Source organism: Leptidea sinapis, chromosome 22, assembly GCF_905404315.1.
Source record: "Leptidea sinapis chromosome 22, ilLepSina1.1, whole genome shotgun sequence".
NCBI classification, from domain to species: domain Eukaryota; kingdom Metazoa; phylum Arthropoda; class Insecta; order Lepidoptera; family Pieridae; genus Leptidea; species Leptidea sinapis.
Genome location: NC_066286.1, coordinates 2,996,509 through 3,017,068, shown reverse-complemented (window position 1 = coordinate 3,017,068; position 20,560 = coordinate 2,996,509). Strand labels below are relative to the sequence as shown.

Below are 20,560 nucleotides of genomic sequence, written 5' to 3'. Positions count from 1 at the left end.
CACCAGTCAGTGATAATAATTATGGTGATTACAGACTGTAATCAGTCGCAGATTATATACAGACCATAAATATCTATACAATCTATCTATAAAAATCTGTACTTTTTCTTTAACAATATGCCGATATGACTACCATCTTGCTGCTGCAGAAGAGGGCTATTCGCGCTATTAATAACCTGGGTCCTGAAAAATCATTCAGAGCAAAATTTAAAGAAACAAAATCTTGACTGTTGCCTCAATATAATATTCTTGATATTTTTATGTGTGTACATGGACAGATAATTCACTTATGTGCCCATGTACACACATAACTCACTAGAAACTGTCGTAACCATAATGTTAACACCAGGAACAAACAAAAACTTATAATGCCTACTACTCGGCTAAGTCGAGTTAATAAGTTTTTTGTGGGGCAATGTTCTTATATTCAAAAGAATTGTTAAAAAGCGTTTGTGTGGTAAAGGTTCCTAAAATATTTATGAATTTCTTAATGATGCCACATACATTGTGAATGGGGCGACCACCCTCAGGCTATATAATAAATTTTATTGTCCGATTTTACATTGTGACCATAATTTTATAAAAAAAGAAGTCCTCAATTCTGAGGCATACTTATTCGAACTTATTGGGTGGTATTTATTGACTTTCAATAACTGATATCTCATCCTATTATGCTATGAACATGCTATGAACCAAATATCTTTATTATTCACATTCATTCAAATTAAATCTAGAACACTATTAAAGTTAATAAACAGCTTCGATACTATTCGGCGGAAGCGGAAGATTGGCGCTGAGCATGCATAATATGTGTGCCAGCATATGCCGAGCTTGAGCTTATATGCGGCTAACGTTCCTAGTCTTTTAATAAGTATGGAGTGTTTTATTGTTTAATTTCAAATTTAATTTAATTTAAGAATTGTTTTATTTTTTGTGTGTTTTTTAGCTGCAAATAAAATATTTTATTATTATTACTATTCATAATAAAATAATATTAAACAATTGTAAAAACAAAATGTAGTATCTTTTTGTTATTCAAAAAAAATATTATGTGGTTATGATATTATTATTGTTATAATATTATTATACAAATAGTCTAGTTCACCATCTAATAACATCAGGGTGTTGAATTTGCGTGACGGTGCGCGTGCATTTTTCCCTAACGCGTGAGAAGAAGTATCTATAACTTCAAAAATTATTTATTCAATTAGGTCAAAATGATACTCATGAATGTCAGAGATTTTACCACCACTTCAGAAAAGTTGAGAAGAAACTCATTGCCACTATTTCAAATCTATATTTGCTATTTCCATTTCACAATATATATAATATATGTAAAGTGATGCACCAAAATAACTCAAACGTTTTGACTTACTTGTGTAAATTAAAAATTAAATAAAATAGTCACGAATGCAGTAGATGTATCAATTCAAAAACACTGTAAATAAGTAAAGGTAGTATGCGAGCAATTATATATTCAAAGGAATAAGTTTACATGGTATATTTAGCCAAATACGTCGTTGATTGTCCTCCATAATACGGATATCGTGTCTGTTAAATCTATGCCAGTGACCTTGCTCTTGCGGCTTCAGTAATTAATTAATAATAACTGAAATTAAATTGATTCCTTTAGAATTATTTTTGATGTCATTATTTAATAATATATTGTCATATATGCAACAACCATCCGACGTATTATATATCTTTTTTTTAGAACTCTTACATAAATTAAATTAATATAGAGAGAAATGGTAATAATAAGAGTGAATTTTCGGTAAATATTTCAAAACCTGACGAGGGTTTTTCTTGTAATTGAATACATAATATTGATAAATGATTTAAATATTCTTCTATTATTAAATTTTGGTTTGACCTGATGTTCAAATAAAATGTAACTACATTTTTTTTGATAAATAAACGTGCTATGACTGAATGACACTAATTCTACGAATTTGAAATTTTTGTCTATCTGTGTGTTCTTTTAGAGATACAAACTATGGTGTTTGTAACCACAGAAGTTAAATCTTCATCAAGGCGAGGTGGGAATAAAACCAAATAAATAGACCTATTTATTGGTGACCACCAAGCAACCTTAATTCGACTCGAATCGACTTTACCTGATCGAGCGTTACGAGTCAGTCTCATTAAATACCCACAAAGTAAAGTGCCACGAGCGCTTATTGATAAATCGATGATTTCGATTTTTGATAAAGGTCGTAAAGGCTTCCCATTCATGTGAAATTTAATTAAATTGTAATAGCATATAAAAAATTGCAATTATTGTTACAAATTACGGAGAAAATCATTACTCCAAAACGATAATTACTTTGGAAATTTTGAGAAAAGATCCTTAAAGAGAGAGAAACTTCTAATAAAAAACTCCTGACTCCCAGCCCTATTAACGTGTATGAATTAATTATTATTAAAATAATTAATGAATTTGTTGATGTTTTGACTGTCAAAAGTCTCCGCTGGTACAGTATTCCACTATTGCCTTAGACGTAGCATCTATGTACTCTGTGGACATAGACTAAGTGAGAGATCTGTGGAGATACTACGTGCCACAGAGTCCTTTTTTGTAAAACTTGAAAACAGTTGCTCGTTAGATTTGTTCTGTGTATGTACTATTATACTCTTTGATGAACTCTAAAATTAATATTGTACTTGAATCTAGATATTATATTTAGATAGGTACCTACTGTAAAGTGTAAACAAAAAGACTAAAGTACAAAAATAAACGGTAAATATAAATAAACATTGAAGGCGACAAAAGATATTTTAACCAAAGTGAACTGAAAGAAATTAGCAATAATTTTTATCATATGAGATTTATAATCTTTAATATAATAATAATATTTATAATCTGAGAAATGGCAAAATCAAGTGGCCTTAGATTAATTGCGACCAAATTAGGACTTGGAGAAGAAGAGAAGGTGCTTAGGTAAAATGGTTAATTTAAAATAAGTTGTTTTAACAATACCATCATATTGGATGGTAATAAAATATCTGATATGGGTCGGATAAAAAAAATTCATTACTAATTACAAATATTAATAAAACACTTTTAGGAAAGCAGAGGAATTTGAGCGACTTTTAGAAGCCAGATCAACAGCTGGGAATAATTTAAATGATACCAGCAAAGTAGTTATCTGCCTCGACTTAGCTGCTTCTACCTTTAGCACTGATTTGGATCAAGTAAGATTCTATTCTATTCTTCCTACTGTGGCTTCTGTGGAAGATATACCACAGATTTGCCAGAATCACGTTAGATTAGACTACCAAGCTTTGAGTATGTGTCTTCTAAGTTTAACGGTAATAATCGGTGTTCAGATTACATAAAGTTTAATTTTCTAATAATATCTGAAACAAATAATAAACATGCTTGTAAGACTATAAACGACATACACAAATAGAAATACTTAAATAATTAATTAATATAAGTACTAAATAATATTTACAACTTAATCTTATTTATTTTAATATATTTACACAAGATATTTACAAAAGGAGTGTAAACTAGGGAGAGGAGACATTTAACGGAGGTTGGACGGGGGACTTCAGCGGGTATATAATTGTGCAGAGAAGATTGCATTAAGGGACAACTAAAGAATAAATGATCCATGTTTCCCTCATCAAGGCCACAATCACATAGAGAATGATCCCTAATTCTAAGTTAAGCTAGAAAAACTAGAGTGCAGGCATGGTTTAAACGTAAGCGGCATATAGTTGAGATTATTGTTTTATTATGAATCCTACATTTTGAGAACCAAGGTTTTTGAGGAATTTCTGGTTGGAGTTCTCCATAAAATTTGCCTTTAAAAGTTTTGGAAACTTGCCGAATGTTTGACCAACTCTCATACATCTTGGGTTTCAGGGTAGAGCACAAGTCATGAGTGAATATTTCAGAATACTGAAAGGAACCTGAATGATTCATTTTCAGAGATGCCCATGTAATAACTTCAAATTGGTGGTTAAGGATGTGTTGATGAATCCATCTAACTGTTTTCCAAAAAACATTGTGACAACACAATATACAAATTAGAATAGATAGATTATCCCTTCATCTAATGTTAAATAATGTAAACCCACATTCTCTCCTCCTGCTCCTGTTTTTGCAATTTTAATTAATTGAGTTTATCTAAGGTATGGCACTTCGTCCAGAAGCATCATTGGGTGGAGAATGGGTTTTGCAACCTTCATTTAGATTAACAAAACTTAGCTAGATTAATAGTGAGGATATTAATTCTAACATTTAAATAATCATAATTGTGAACATATGCCTACACTTGGAAGAAATACTTTCTCAATTCTTCCTTTTTCTTAAAATTTAAAAGATGTTCATTAGTAGCAACAGTTAATTTGGAAATTCAAATTCAAATATTTTTATTCAAAATAGGATGTGAAATCACTTATTGAAAGTCAAAAAACTACCACCCATTCCAAAATGAATGCCTCAGGCCTGAGAAGAATGGGTGCAACAAACTCAGCAGGCAATTAAACTTATTATTTAATAGCCTGAGGGTGGTCGCTCCATTCCCAATCTGTGGTATCATTAAGAAAGTCATTTATGTTATACTAACCTTTACCACACAAATGATTTTTAACAATTCTTTTGAATAACATAATACTTTTGTTTTGAACATTTTCTGGGATCTTGTTGTAAAAGCATATACATCGCACAACAAAAGACTTATTAACTCGACTTAGTCGAGTAGTAGGCATTATTAGCTTATGTCTGTTTCTGATGTTAACATTATGGTTATGACAGTTTCTGGCAAATTCACTTATGTGCCTATGAACATACATTACATTATCAAGAATATATTGAGAAGCAACAGTCAAGATGTTAATTTCTTTGAATTTTGCTCTCAATGATTCCTTAGGGCCTAGGTTATAAATAGCGCGAATAGCCTTATTCTGCAGCACAAATATTGTATTAATATTGGCAGCGCTGCCCCACAGCAATATACCATAGGACATAATACTATAAAAAGAAATAACTCTCTGAGAGAGAAGAAATGGTGCAAGAGTTTCTTCCAGTATTTTTTTATGTGCTTCATTAATCTATTTATGTTTTAATTAAGTCAATCCAGTCATAACAAAAATTTTATTTATCATTTATTTTTCTTCAAGAAAACAGCTATCAAGTATTCAGGTTTGAAAGGACGAAGTTACAGTAGCAGCCGTAAAGTCATAGAAAATTTGCTTGGCCTTAATGATGATAATTTGACTTTATCAACACTATGTCTGACATTACAATGTACTGGAGCTAAATCTCTTGCTGAGACTATATTACAGGAGTATCAAAAGAATTCCAAAAGGGTAAGTATGGTGTAATCATATGGTTTTTGTAATGAAAAACATAATCTAAGTGTTTTTTCTTATATATCATCCATGAACAGATGAACACTGGTCTCATTGAATACAAAAATAATAATTCCTTCCACATATTAATTAAAACATAAACCATATATTCAATAATAAATTGGTTGGTTTCTAACAAATTTTCATAATAAGAAGTGATGCAACAAGAAAGAATGTAAAAAACTGTTTGCTCTTCTATTCTATAAAATAAAGATACATGATAAAAAATGTAGTGCATGCATTGCAATACCACCCTGTAAACATTTGGAAGCGCACAGAGAGAAGGACTGTCTCATGTAATGAATGGAAATACTGTGCTAGTCAGAATTTTGAGTTAACAAGAATTTATCTGCAAAACCAGGGGTCAAGAGATGCTTTGTCAGCCTAAGGTGGGAGCATGCTATAGCGCATAGGCTTGTAGCATGAGAGCATAGTGTCATAGAGCATAGATCACTGACCATCACTTAAATGGCTATCTATGTCCGTCTAGTCCATAGAAAAAAAGAATGATTTTAAAAAATAAGATAAATAAATTATAAAATTAAACCTCAAAGAATGAGTATGACAAATTATTAAAGTAATTAGTATCAACAAAAGAACAGTAGGTGTCCAATGACAGGATCAGCATTTGCGATTCTCACCATATTTTAGGGAAGGGAGTAAAGTGCCCCACAACACCGTAACTAATTCAAGCAAATTAATTTCATTACATCCGAGGTGTTCACCCTTATCTTGTTGATATCACCTCACATGTGTTTAACAATCTGCAAATGTAGGATAGTTACATCGTAAGTATGCAAACCAAATTAGTTTTGTACTTGACAGTAACAGAATTATTATAAATTATTATAATTTTATAGAATTATTAAAAAATATTATTCTACCCGTATATAGTTTATTTTTAACAGGTAGTTAGATAGGTCACATTATCTCTGGACTTGATGTTGATGATTTCACATCATCGCTTTGTTACAATGTGCATAACAAACATCACTAGGATGTTATTATCAATAAATAAACTGCAATTTATTTTTTCTGTAATACTGATAGATGTAAAGGTGATTTATTATTAAAATAATAATATAAATAATTAATCATAAATTATAATGATGACAAATCAATCAAATAATCCGGATAAGTACAAAAAGTATTTATTTTTGTATTAAATATATATATCTTTATTAAAATATGAAAACAACCATTATACAGCTTCTTAATCTATACAATTAACTAAATACAATATAACTAATTATTATTCAAAGTTAACTTTCATTAGTATAGGTAACTTAGTGGCTGTCATTAAACTGATTAACCCTGTCGTTCCGTACTAGTAAAAACTGTATCACGAACTGTATTACATATAAATTATTATATATATGAACAGCAAAACTCAATAGTAATAGTGCAAACTTCATAATCAAAGCAGTGATAGCACGAAAATATCACAACATGTAACGGTAATGAAACTGCGAACCGTACTGAGGCAACAGGACGAGCGTGAGGGGATGAAAGGGGTACCGGAGGGGTCTTCACGTTCCAGCGAGATCTAGAGAAAATGAGGCCGTGTATGAAATATAATATTTTATAAAAGTTTTAAAAATTAACTTTTCCAAAATTTTGAAGATTGTTGTGGTATATCTCTAGATCGGCAGAACCCACACGAGGATTTATGAATAACATTGTAAATACTTCGTTGTTGTTTATAAAGCTATTTTGAAATTTTGTGCATTGGCTATTTTCGTCGGATACTTTTTGGAAGTGTGTTTTTTTCACATTTAAATGTGTTCATTAATGTTAACAATTTTCTCGTTATTGGTCCTCTTGGTCCGGATTCACATTTTCTGTATATTTTTAACTGAATTCGAAAGGGAGGAGGTTCTCAATTCGATTGGATTTTTTTTTATGTATGTACACCGATTACGCTGAGATTTAAGATCCGATTTTCGTGATTCTTCTTTAGTTTGATGCGGAATGTTTGCCATTTGGTCCCATAAAATTTTGTAATAGTTTGGCCAAGCAGTTTTCATTTTATGAATGTTTTTGTTTACGTGGATGAGGTTCTTATAGTTTGTGTACATTATTAACCCGTTTGCCGATAAGTGGGTCTTAGGCTACCTGTCATTCATAGCTACAAACGTTCTTCACGATATTATAGTGTCTCACAAGAACGTGAAGTATATTGTTTAAGGCACGCGGAATCTTTGTCGGCCTACCCATAGCTACATAAACAATTACTATTTAATATATGACAATAAAAAGGAACGAACTCTTATAGTTTACCTGATTGATGATACTAAGAAGTAAAAAAAACTACGTTTAAAAAAACCGACTTCAAAAACTCAAAAGTATCAAATAACTTAATAGAGATTTGATTTCATACACCTCTTTTGCAAATCTTATACCTTTAATTTTAATAAAATACTATTGATTGATAGGTTTGAAGTCGCTGCCAAGCCAAATGTAATAGCAGGTACCTACACTGACTTTGAGCGGGATAGCTTCGTCTAGAACCATTCAACCCAAGCGGGCAAGAACCGACTTAAACCTTATCAATAGATAGTTCATACAAATAATAATATTTTATTAAAATTAAAGGTATAAGATTTGCATAGGAGGTGCATTAAATTAAATCTCTATTAAGTTATTAAAGTGAAACTTTTATTACATCGTCTCAAACTTTTTCGTTTGTGTGTTGCATGCCGCGTGACGGTCGGGCGGCGCCTATAGTTTGCAGCAGCTGACCGTTGCTTACTCATTTGTGCCAGTGATCCACACTATTTTGTCAGTATAATGTGAAAAAAAGTTTCACTTTTACCGTGGTTTCATCACACAATCGTTTTTTATACTTTTGAGATTTTGAAGTTTGTTTTTTTAAACGTAGGATTTTTTATCATTTGCCCTTTTAGTGATCAAACAATCTTAAATTACATATACCATGTACTACTAATACCTAAGTATTAAATATCATTTCAGGAAGTGGAGCTTTCTCTACCACAGTATGTCTGTATGGCAGTGTATCATGCTTGCAGGTGAGTTTTTAGTGAAATTAACGTTATAAATTATTTGTATCACCGGCTGCTTCATTCAGAGCAATCCTAAATTGTGTTGCCACTTTGATATTTCAATCCATAACCTCCTTTTCGCATTATATAATATATCTTTTTTTGAATCCATCTACCTACTGTATAATAATTGTAATACCACTGTTTATTTCTCCTCACAAAAGGTCACTAGGTAATACAGTCGAAGCTGGTATTTGTGAGGCGCTCTGGTGACACCAACATTCCAGGATCAGAATTTGTAAAACATTACACAAGTGTACAAGTACATAAGTTAGAAAAGCATTACTAAAAGCATTTTTCTTCGTTATGTTTTATTGTTTCCGGATCGTAAATGCTTATGTTTTTTAAACGCATGATGATGTATATTGATATAACTATATGGATTTAGAAATGAAGATTGACATAATATGCAGATTCAAGATCAATGGCCTACATATTACTTAATTAATATATAATGCGAAACGTAATTTTTTTTAAATCATTGTAAATTTACGATTTGTTGTACTGTTACAGTTTTAAAAGTAATTATTTTCTACTATTTGATTATTTCAGACTGAAGAAGATTAAAGTTGGAAAGAGTAAATTTATAGAGAAGTCAAGGCTTAAGCCGGGGCAGTGGAGTAAGTTAGACACGGAGTGGACAAAGTTCGTCGATGAAAGATTTGCCTCTGAGTCAAGTAAAGGTCGACCGCATACAGATGTTGCTATCACTGGTATGTTTAATTACAATATTATGTTACTTCTTTACGTTTGTTCGCTTTTCGCACCGTTCTTCTGTCTGTGTATTAATATTGCCGGTATAAGAACAGTAAAAATTAAGATAACGAATTCCAAAGTGGCTGCAAATAAAAAATATGATTTTTAACACGCTTTCAATAGCTTCATACGTATGTTGAAATGATTTTCACCCATTTTAAAATGTTGGATTGCATTGAAACTTTGCACACTTATCAATGACCGATGACAATATAATAACTTAAACAGTCCGTATAGTTTTATTAGCTTGGTATGCATGTCTGTTTGTGAAGGATTAAACAAATAAAATACTTGAAGTGCCTCAATACTTCTTTTCTTTAATTACTACAGAGACTGACAGAGCGGGATTTTAGCGGGAAAATAATGACCGAGTCTAGCGTAGTGACACTTGAGTTTTGACAGCTGGGTGACAGGGTGACGTGTTCTTTATTTCAATCCATCCATTCTAAGGGACCATTCTATATGTGAATGTGGCCTTGTGGAAGGTACTCTAGAACATATTTTTTTCTATTGCCCTAAATTGTCAATTCATTTATATGACCTTCTACCGAAGGATATCCCTCGCTCCATCAACATCCCTTTTCTTCTTACTTTATGCCATTCCCCTGTCATAAAGATTCTTTCCAAATTTATTTCCCGCAATAATATTAAATTGTAATTTCTATCCTCCATACTTTATACGCTTCTATTAGGCACATATTCATACATACACATACCACTTACATTCACACATTTCTCCCTTAAACTTAGATTAGATACTAACAAGGTAGTTAATATTATGGGTGTTTATTACTAACCGTACGAACTCTTGTTGCCTATTCTTCAGTTTACAAAAAAACCACGGCTATATCAACCGATCATTTCCTTTTAAATCAGCTCTTTATATACTTCAATCCACTAAATTAAAATAAAAAATCTCTCCACCTTGACGTTGGCCGAATCGTCGACATTCAGTCGACGGAGCCAGTTAATATAAAAAAAAACAATTCATTCAACAGTTTGTATGTAACGGAATCTATGAACACTATTTTCGCCGCCTTCAAAACGTCGGATTAATTTGAAACTTTGCACACTGGTCAATGATTGATGTCAATTTACTAATTTCTACAGTCTGTCCCATTTTTCTTATCAGGGTCTTCAGGATTAGAGATTTTTTTTAGTCCGATACCCGGTAGTGTCTTTGTGTCAAATGCTATGGCGAGTGCTTTATCGTTAAGTACTACTATATTATCATCGTTTTAAGAAGAATACTTGGTCTGTGTTAACGGTCTTCCATTTATGGTAGAGAAACTCACTGCTATCGTTTTATTCGCTAATGACTCTTCACTTTTTAACCGACTTCAAAAAGGAGGAGGTTATCAATTCCATCGGTATTTTGTTTATAAATTTGTATGTAAATCGATTACTCTGAGATTTATCATCTGATTTACGTAATTCTTTGTTCGATGCGAAATAGATGCCATTTGGTCCCATAAAAAATTACATAGTTTGGCCCAGTAGTTTCCACTTTCTGAACATTTATATGAAAATTTTTGTCTACCTGGATAACATAATTGTTTTCTGTGTACGGCTTTTTTGGAATTTTCATTCAGGTGGATTATATATTATTATTAATTGACACTAAAACGTAAAAAATAAAAAAAACTACGTTTAAAAAAACCGACTTCAAAAACTGAAAAGTAATAAATAACTAAAAATTTAATTTTACACCTCTTATGCAAACCTTTACGTTTAATATAATAAAATAGTATTAGTAATATAATAAAATAGTATTAGTATTTTTTTTGTGGTCAAAACGAAACGAAAAGACAATACGATGGATAGGAAAATGCTAAATGATTCCTACTATGTTAAAGGTACTAAATTGGTTCACAAATCATAACATATCTATTATTAAATAGTAAAAAACCAATTGTATTAGATTTCAACTACCAAGTGTGCAACGTTTTATACCTAAACTCTGGAATTTGTATACTCGACTGTTTTTCTGGGCATTACCATAGATAGTAAACTACAGTAGGGCCCACATATCAGCAACTTAGAAAGCAGATTGAGTTTTGCATCTTTTGCCGTTAAAAATATCCACACAGTTGACTGATGTGAACACAGCTCTTGTGGTCTATTTCGCGAACTTCCATAGCACTAGGTGATGATAACCTTAAGTACGGTTTGTTATTGTTGGGAAATGCTGCCGATGCTCTTAATATTTTTGTGCCCCAATAGGGAGCTATTTGAGCAATTTATAATATGCACCCAAGAGACTCGCTTCGGGAAAAATTCAAGTTCATAAACATCTTAACACTTCCCTCCCAATACATATGTATATATATAAAAATTAATTGCTGTTCGTTAGCCTCGCTAAAACTCGAGAACGGCTGGACCGATTTGGCAAACTTAGGTCTTGAATTATTCGTGGAAGTCCAGAGAAGGTTTAAAAGGTGAATAAATAGGAAAATGCTGCTAAATTAAATAAAAACAACGATTTTGTTTTTCCTTTGATGTGTCCATACATAATTTCTACGAGAGAATTTATTGACGCACGGTTTGACAGTTGTCCTGCTAAACAATTTCATTTCGTCAGCAGGGTGCATATTTTACGAAGTAATTCTAGATGTAATGATATATTATTGACGAATTCATAAAAAACATTATTTTATTTGTTATATACAGAACAACGTCTGTCGGGTCAGCTAGTTATAAATAAATATTTATAATGTATGTTCGAAAAACTTTACTGAATTCAAGATAAAATATATTTTGAATTTCAATTCACCAAGAAAGAGTAAACTGTGTGTGCCATGTAGCTTACGGGTTAGCTAGAGTTAAGGGCTCCTTCATATATCTTGGTATTCAATTGTACAATAAAATAACAGACAATATATTAGGACTCATTGAGCACAAACTTAAGATATGTATTAAAACTCTTGACAAAGATGGTATACTACTATAGCAAATTATACAGAAGATAATGATGCATTGTTTTTGACTGGTTCAGTGCAGGCCTCCTAAATTGATACAGAGTATATTAAATAACCTGAGGAATTTTATTATTTTATGATTTAAAAGATGAGCTGGCCTTTTTTTAATCAGTTCTTTTTTCGTGTCAAGGCCCCTTTACCAGATTCATAACGTTAGCAAGTCTTTGTGATAAATAAATATATGTATATATATATTCTATTCATGACTCTGGGTAAAGGATGCGGAGTGCTGTGATTTCCAATCAAAGGCTTTTATTTTATACTCATTTGGGTCGAATCTGGAAACTGAATTTAATAATCTTTCCCGATTCTTACAATCTGGTTCAGTTCCGATGCATTTATATTAGGTCCTCATAAAGAAATCCTCATCTTTCCACAGTTCCCATACGACATATTGTTTTTTTTTTCAATGAAAATAAGGGACGAGGTACGACGCCTATTGCAATGCAGTGCCGCTCGAGACTTTTGAAATACCCAAAAATTCTGAGCGGCAATACAATTGCGCTCGTTACCTTGTGACATAAGATGTTATGTCCCATTTTCCCAGTAATTTCACTAGCTACGGCGCCCTTCATACCGAAACACCAACAATAATGCTTACCGCTTAATTAGGCGCCGATAATCTAGCCGGCATCCTGTGCAAAGAAACCTCCCACTGGTATACGCAAAAATATCGCATGGCATGGCTCTAACGAGGAAACCCCTCTTTTAATGAACCCACATAACATATTTCTGATTCAGTATAGCCATATTATATATAAAAATCTAAAGTAAATAAAAACTATTTTCAGATAACATTACAACGGATCTTGATTCAAATCCGAAAGAGAAACAGTCAGTTGAAACGAAAAATGAGTCATATGAGGATTGGAAACGTCGTATGCTCGAAAAAGCTTATAAAGAATTGGAGCAACTTGAAAAAGCAAAAGAGAATAAGGAGAGTTTAAAAGCTGAGGTGAATTTAAAATCGCCTAGAAGAACACCGAGGAAATCACCAAGAAAAACCCCACAGAAGACTCCGCTAAATTTTTCGCCAAGCAAAAGTCCAAAGAAGGGTGTGAGGCATCTATTTCCAACAGAACAATGGAGTGAACTGAATTCTTGAGTGTAAAGTGTTGGAACTGGCGATACAATGATCTGATGATAAAATACATTGTGGCTGTTATTAATTATATGATCAATATCAAGATATAAAATTTGATAAAATAATTAAAAGTTTTTTAAGGTGAAACTTTTATTACATCGGCTTAAAATTTGTTCGTCCATCTATCGCATGTTACTACAATCGTAGTCGATTGTAGTAGGGATGAAGTTGTATCATTAATTTCAACTACTGCTTTCAAGTCAGTTCGTCTGCGCGGTCTAAGGCGCCAGATTTAAGCACTGGTCCCCGAGAGGTAGAGTAAGTTTGAACGCCACACTCCTAACCAAGGTTTTTTATTTCATTATAAGTACGTAAATTTTTATAAAGAAGTAAAGCAGTCGTTTTATTTCTTATTTTTGATTATTTTTTTCTTGAAATATTTGTTTTTAAACTTTGTCTGGTGAAGTGTCCATTCTACAATGTATCCCTGCACACATTTCGATTTTTTTAAAACTTGACTTTATTACACAAAAACTGCACAGTTTCAAAACAGTGCTGCCAACCTAATGCATGATTTTTAAAAACATCATTTTACATCCTAAAAGTTATCACATCAAATTATTGATAAAAACATTCTTATTGAATTAGAATTAAATATTATTGTCCGGCAATATATTTCGACTATTCAAACGCGCCATTTTGCGCGGGGTTTCTGTGACGTAGGGCAATGATATTATATACAATAAAGAGGTTGATATCCCACTAGCGCACGCAAAATGTTGCAGACAAATTCAGACAATTGTCGTAATTTCATTTAATCGGCTAATAGCAGCGAGCCAAGCGGAACGTTTTCGTGGCGTGACAATAATAATCTAAAATGCCAACCTGTGTGTTAAGAAAATGTAAAAACTATGTTTGCAAGATATATAAGAGTGAAGGTATTTCATACCATACGAAATTATAATTATTTATTTATTAAAGCACACCACATCATATACAATACAATTTTCTTAATCTAATGTTACAATTAGTAGTTCTAAAGTATACGACAATTATGGTGAACATAAAAATTACAAAAAATACACCCTAAATACTTCTGAAAAATAGAACTTATACTATGTAAACTATAATAAAAAATAAAAAATGAAAGTACAAATTATAACTTTAACTTATTAAAATAATGAAGACGAAAAAAAGAAAAACTACTTATTTGACAAATGCGTTGAGTACGAGCTAAGTGCTTAACAACACTTTCTTTAAACCTGACCAGCCCACCACCGAATATATCAAGTTCTGAATTGGTATCGTTTACTTATTGTACTCGCGAAGAATTCGAGCGAGAGGCGCCTGAACAGGTTGGTTTTTACAGAAAGAACTTGTTCAAAATCAAGGGAATCAAGAGATTCTCTTGATTTTGAACCTTGTTCAAATCAAGAGAACGAGAAAGATTTTGAACCTTGCGAATAAATATGGGACAGCAAGGTTAATATTCTGCAAGAGGTTACTACATTGTATTTGACCGTTTAAGAGTTTGTACAAAAATATTACTCCGGAAAGGGATCTCCGATCGAGCAATGAAATCATATTAAATTTCCTGCGGCGCTGATGGTACGGGTGTCTATGAGAGAATCCAGTACTAATATATGCAAGGTGTCGTATGAATGCTCTTTGGATACTCTCGATGCGTTGCGAATGGATCGTATATTGGGGATTCCATATAATACTACCATATTCGATATGACTGCGCACTAGAGCGTTATATAGAATTGTTTTCGTTTTGGAGCCGAAACAATTCGAGTTTCGCTTTAGAAATCCTAACATTCGTGCGGATGTGGTAACTACTTTATTAACTTGTGCAATAAACGTTAGTTTGCTATCAATAGTTACCCCCAAGTCACGAATTTCCTGCACTTCTTTTAATGGTGCGCCATCGAGCTCATACACTGTAACAAGCGGTTTTTTTTTTCTAGTGTACTTAATATAAAAACATTTGCTTGCATTGAGGATCATACCATTTAATAGGCACCAATCTTTCATACCATTGAGATCACTTTGAACAAAAGCAGCCTCAGAGGCAGAGTTGATAACTTTATAAATTTTTAAATCATCGGCGAAGAGAGATGCTTTACAATATTTGATATGATTCCTAACGTCATTCACAAATATCGAAAAGAGCAACGGTCCTAGGTGGGATCCCTGGGGAACACCAGATCGCGCAATATATGAATTAGATTCAGTGCCTCCTACAACTACTGACTGAAGTCTATTATGAAGATATGACTCGAACCACTTCAGTAAGTTTCCTCCAATTCCATAATTACTTAGCTTCTGAATCAATAAAGGGTGACTGACTTTATCGAAGGCATTACTAAAGTCTGTATATATCGCATCAATCTGGCGCCCATTGTCCAATTCTTGACATACTTAGGTGACAAAAGAGATGAGGTTCGTTTGAATTGAACGGCCCTTCCTGAAACCATGTTGCTCATCGGAGATCAAACTGTCAATATTTTTGGAGATAACAGGATGAAGGACTGATTCAAAAAGCTTGGAAAAACAAGACAAAATGCATATAGGACGGTAATTTTTTTCGGTCGGTAATATCCCCCTTTTTATATACAGGTACAACACGAGACTTTTTCCATTCTTCAGGAAATACACCTTCTTTAAGTGATCTATTGAAGATAATAGTTAAGGGTAATGATATTGCAAACCTACATCGTTTAACAAAGAGAGGAGGAATCGAGTCTGGCCCAGCTCCTTTATTAATGTCGAGTCCTTTTATTTTCTGAGATATTTCAGCTTCACTGAAGCTCAGGGACATCAGAGAATGAACATTACCAATATCGACTAGACTAGAACTGCGAACGCGACGCTGACCACAAGTGTATATAGAAGAAAATTGATATGAAAATAGACTGGCAATATCCGCTGCTGTTTGTGCTGTAACATTATCCATTTTCATACAAGAGGGAAGTGTTGAATGGCCGCCTTTTTTATTTTTAACAAAACTCCAAAAACATTTTGGATTATTTGGGATGTTTCCTTCAATATTTCGCTTGTATTTAGTATAGCAATCATCATAAAGTTTATGACAACGCTTTCTAATCATGTGATACTCTAATTCATCTCTAGGATTCTTATATATTCGGAACCTCTTACGTAAGTTTTCTTTTTCAGCAAGCAGTTTTATGAAGCTGAACCATACCGGATATTTAGATCTCGTGTTGGTTGTTTTAGGAACAAATTTGTTAATGATATTGTTAATTATTTTATAGAACTCAGATACCATACTATTTACGTTATCATGGACGCATAGCCTTCGATTCCAATCAATAGTTTTCAGATCATTGATAATAGAAACATAGTCACCTTTATAAAAATTTAGTTTTGCATTACCTCTCGCTCGCAAAAATGATATTCCAGAACTTGCAATATTTAACAATAAGCTAGGATGATTCCTATATGTCCTACTTAACACGTCAGGTGGGGCTGATACATTAATATTATTCATGTTACTTAATACTTAATCTAAAAAGTGGTCATCGCTATTATTAATACAATTAAATTGCTTTAGGTTATTCAAAGACATAAAATCAACTAAGGCAAAGCCAAGAGTATTGTTATAGTTAGAGGGAGTCATAAAAACTTCGTTTGCTTGTGACATCCAGTTAATAAACCCTAGGTTGAAATCACCAACAATAATGACGTCATCGCTTAAGTTGAAAGCTATGTCAATTTTGTCCAAAAATTGTGTCAACGTCCCAATTTTTACAGGTGGAGGTAGATATACCACACATATAGAAAGTTTTTTTATTGCTTGATTAATATTAACATGTAATGTGACCCATAAATCCTCGACATCTGATTCCCATGACTCAACTCTGAAAGAAGAAATGTCCTTAGAGACTGCTAACATAACTCCTCCACCATCTGATTTAGTATTGCTAGAACTCGAACGATCCTTACGATAGACGGTATATCTGTTGTCAAATAATTCATTGTTTGAAATACTGGATCTCAACCAAGTTTAAGAGCGATGACCTTATAATTAGAAGTTGATAAGTTCTTTAGAAAGTTTGTCGTCTTAGTTCTCAACCCTTGAGCATTTTGGTAATAAATGTTAAGCATCTTATAAAAAAACTATAGAGAAAAACAATAAATTATTAAGCTACAATTATATACTAAGTTTACAATTTGATATACTAAATTAAGTTAAAAGATTTAAGGTTTCGTTGTTCTTAATAAGCAAGGCTTGGCAGTTTTCATTTTTTCTCGTAAAAACGCGCCCATTGCGAATCCATACAAACTTATACTGCATCTGTTTTGCTTTCAAACGGGTAGCCGCGTAAAGAGCATTGGTTAATGGAGTTAGATGTTCGGATACAAATATAGGTTTTTTAGTTATTATATAAAAGAACGTCGTATTTGTATTTAATCACGATTTTATTTCTTATATTTACAAATAAATCTCGAATTATTAACGTGGTGGTTCGAGGAAGATAGAGAAAATAGATGTAAACTGCAGCGCGACAAGGACAAATAGTATTTGTCATAGATTAATCAACCAGAAGTGAAATCGTAGGCAGAATACATAGCGTTCGTAACCGCTTGATTGCAGAACTTGAGTTTTCTTTTTAGTCAGTGAGCGTCTATCTTAAATAATATTATGATGATTATAATAAGTTCTGGCTTTCAAAGTCTTATAATAAAGGTGGTATAGAATGAGATTAGTAATAGCAGGCTATTTGATATCTTATTAGCACTCAATCTTGGAATGTATGTAACGTACCAGGAGGTCTACTCGCAAAATCGACAACGACACATTTGGAACGATACGATAATACTCCGAATATACAACTCCCCTGCAACTACCCTGTTTGCTGCGGGATGATCGAGGTAGTATATTTTAGGACAATTTAAGAAATAATGTAAAAAAGGCGTTGTTGCAGTGAATGTAATACGAAATTTAATATTTTTTAATAAACAAGTCTATCAAACTACAAAAACAAGTTTTAGTGTAGGTAGCGGACGTAGACAGTAAGTGCTATCTGCTTGCGTAGGAGATTTTTTAGTAACACTGCCCTTTCGGTATATCCCCTGTTGCCTTATTGTAATAAACCCTCAACAGAAATACAATCATAAATAATATAATATACATTCACAAATAATAATTGTAAACTTAAAACTTTTTGGGAGCCGTCGTTAGTAAAATTGTAAAAATGGAACCCTTATTGTTAATAGATTTCGGTTTTGTTTTGATATGTCTGTATGTTTTTTATTATTTTATGTACAAATAATTTATATCTTCATTATGGCTATATATTATAATCAATATTAAATTATTATTTTTTTAAATCAATAACACCCAATTTACCTAATTTAAATGTAGTTTTACTACTTTATAACTTTTATTACATGAACTCATGAATTAATCGTATTTTAAGCATAAATCACGGTGTACCTACGGTAAAAAATCATATCTGGTGAATGATTCTGTGTTTTTGCTATGCAATACGAAGCAATTAGCAAATTAGACTTATCTCTTTTTCACTTGCGATAATTGCATTTACTATCCTTCTTTGACGTGTAATCGTAATGTAGTGTGCTATTGCAATGTTAAATTATTCATGTGTGCGTTTGTGTATCATTTACAAACACCGAATGTTGTCTAGGTAACCTATCTATACTTTTAAATATCATTGGACGTAGGGTCTATATCAAGAATCTATAATGTACTAATAAATGTATGGCCGGTTTTTTCTTTCAGTTATACTGCGAAAACTAGTGAACCGATCGGAATAATTCTTGTACCATTAGATGCAGCGTGTTTCGGTGAACGTTTTTGTATATGATATGTTTATATTTTTTGAGTTAGAAATGCCTATAAATTCGCAGTACAACTATTTCAGTCAATGACATTTCATTACATGTTTAGATAATTCATACAATATTGCCGGGTCAGTACTTGTCTTGTATAAACAAATTTGTAATAATTATGGTGATGTATAGGTATTAAATTTAATTAGTTACATTTTGTGATTTATAAAATAATTATTAATAAGGGCGCCGTAGCTAGTGAAATTACTGGGCAAATGAGACTTAAACATCCTTAGTTTCAAGGTGACGAGCGCAGGTGTGGTGCCGCTCAGAATTTTAGGGGTTTTTTAAGAATCCTGAGCAGCACTGCATTATAATTGCCAGGCCGTATCAATTACGATTAGCTCCTCCAGCTCGTCTCATCCCTTATTGTCATAAAAAAATTGACCAAAAGCAAAAACTTACTTAAAAGTATTTTCTGGTGCCTATGTACAAATATATTTACAAGTGTGCACTAGATAATGAATTTTCCTAGTTCCAAGAGACTCAACTATCCAAGCAAAGTGGTGTTAACAGTAACCATTTGACCGCGTGCAACGCAGTTGCGTAGGGACGTCGCTTCATTGTTTGTCTTCTACCGAATTTATCACGGGGGGTGTTCTGAAGAGCTGTTTGATTGTGACGCATTCGTCTGGCCTTCCTCCACAGTGCGGTTTTCAAGGAACTTTCTTCCACGTACAACAAAGCTGTGGAATGAGCTTCCTTGTGCGGTGTTTCTAGGACAATACGACATTGGTATACCTACCTTTTAAAAAACGCGTACACTTTTTAAAGGGCCGGCGACGTTCTTGTGATTCCACTGGTATTGCAGCAGAATGTGGGCATCGGTGATCACTTAACATCAGATGACCCATACGCTAGTTTGTCTTCTCTTCTATAAAAAAAAATGAATCTCGTTGAGATCTTTAAGAACAGAAAAAACATTGGATATAGTAATTCCAATTCAATTATATTTTCTACATTATAGATTATGTTGAGTTTCGCAAATTAATGTGAGAAAATATGAATTGAAAAAAATAACACAATTAGTTCCCGCGCGCCCGCAGACGCCACCTGCTCAGCTGTTTTGGCGCCAAACCCGACGCGGCCGCTTGAGACGCTATCGCCACTTGTTTACATTAGTCGAGGTATCATTATACGGTTTATGTTACGGGTTGCTAGATAAACGAGCTTGGTTATTGTTAACAATAAACGTGATTTGTGATAGATTCGTGCTGTGATATCGCCGCTCTAAGAGTTGTACGAGAAATTGTGACTATTTTGCTAAACGCTTCAAATACTGCAATTGAGTTCTTTGTATTATATTAAATTTAGTTGACACGATATAATATGATCTTACGATTTATTTCAAAAAAAAAAAGTTTTTTCTAAAGAAAATTTCACAAAATAACGATCCTCTGGCCTAACTAGGAAGGAACATAAACAATAAAACAATA

The 20,560-nt window shown here is 32.7% G+C and overlaps 1 protein-coding gene across 1 annotated transcript; it reads left to right on the top strand.

Annotated features, from left to right (window-relative positions):
- Positions 1–2,607: 2,607 nt before the first annotated feature.
- Positions 2,608–13,391, top strand: LOC126971013 (origin recognition complex subunit 6). The gene is made up of 6 exons (XM_050817184.1): positions 2,608–2,941; positions 3,069–3,195; positions 5,134–5,322; positions 8,338–8,393; positions 8,979–9,139; positions 12,952–13,391. Exons 1-6 carry the CDS (start codon positions 2,871–2,873, stop codon positions 13,263–13,265), a joined length of 918 nt encoding a protein of 305 aa, XP_050673141.1. The 5' UTR covers positions 2,608–2,870; the 3' UTR covers positions 13,266–13,391.
- Positions 13,392–20,560: the final 7,169 nt, after the last annotated feature.

What these genes read in the sequence shown, in the direction of transcription:
- LOC126971013 (XM_050817184.1), top strand. Translation starts at nt 2,871, where the DNA reads ATGGCAAAATCAAGTGGCCTTAGATTAATTGCGACCAAATTAGGACTT. An exon ending in ATCAAAAGAATTCCAAAAGG is followed by an intron (nt 5,323 to 8,337) that starts GTAAGTATGGTG and finishes ATATCATTTCAG; the next exon opens with GAAGTGGAGCTTTCTCTACC. An exon ending in GCAGTGTATCATGCTTGCAG is followed by an intron (nt 8,394 to 8,978) that starts GTGAGTTTTTAG and finishes TGATTATTTCAG; the next exon opens with ACTGAAGAAGATTAAAGTTG.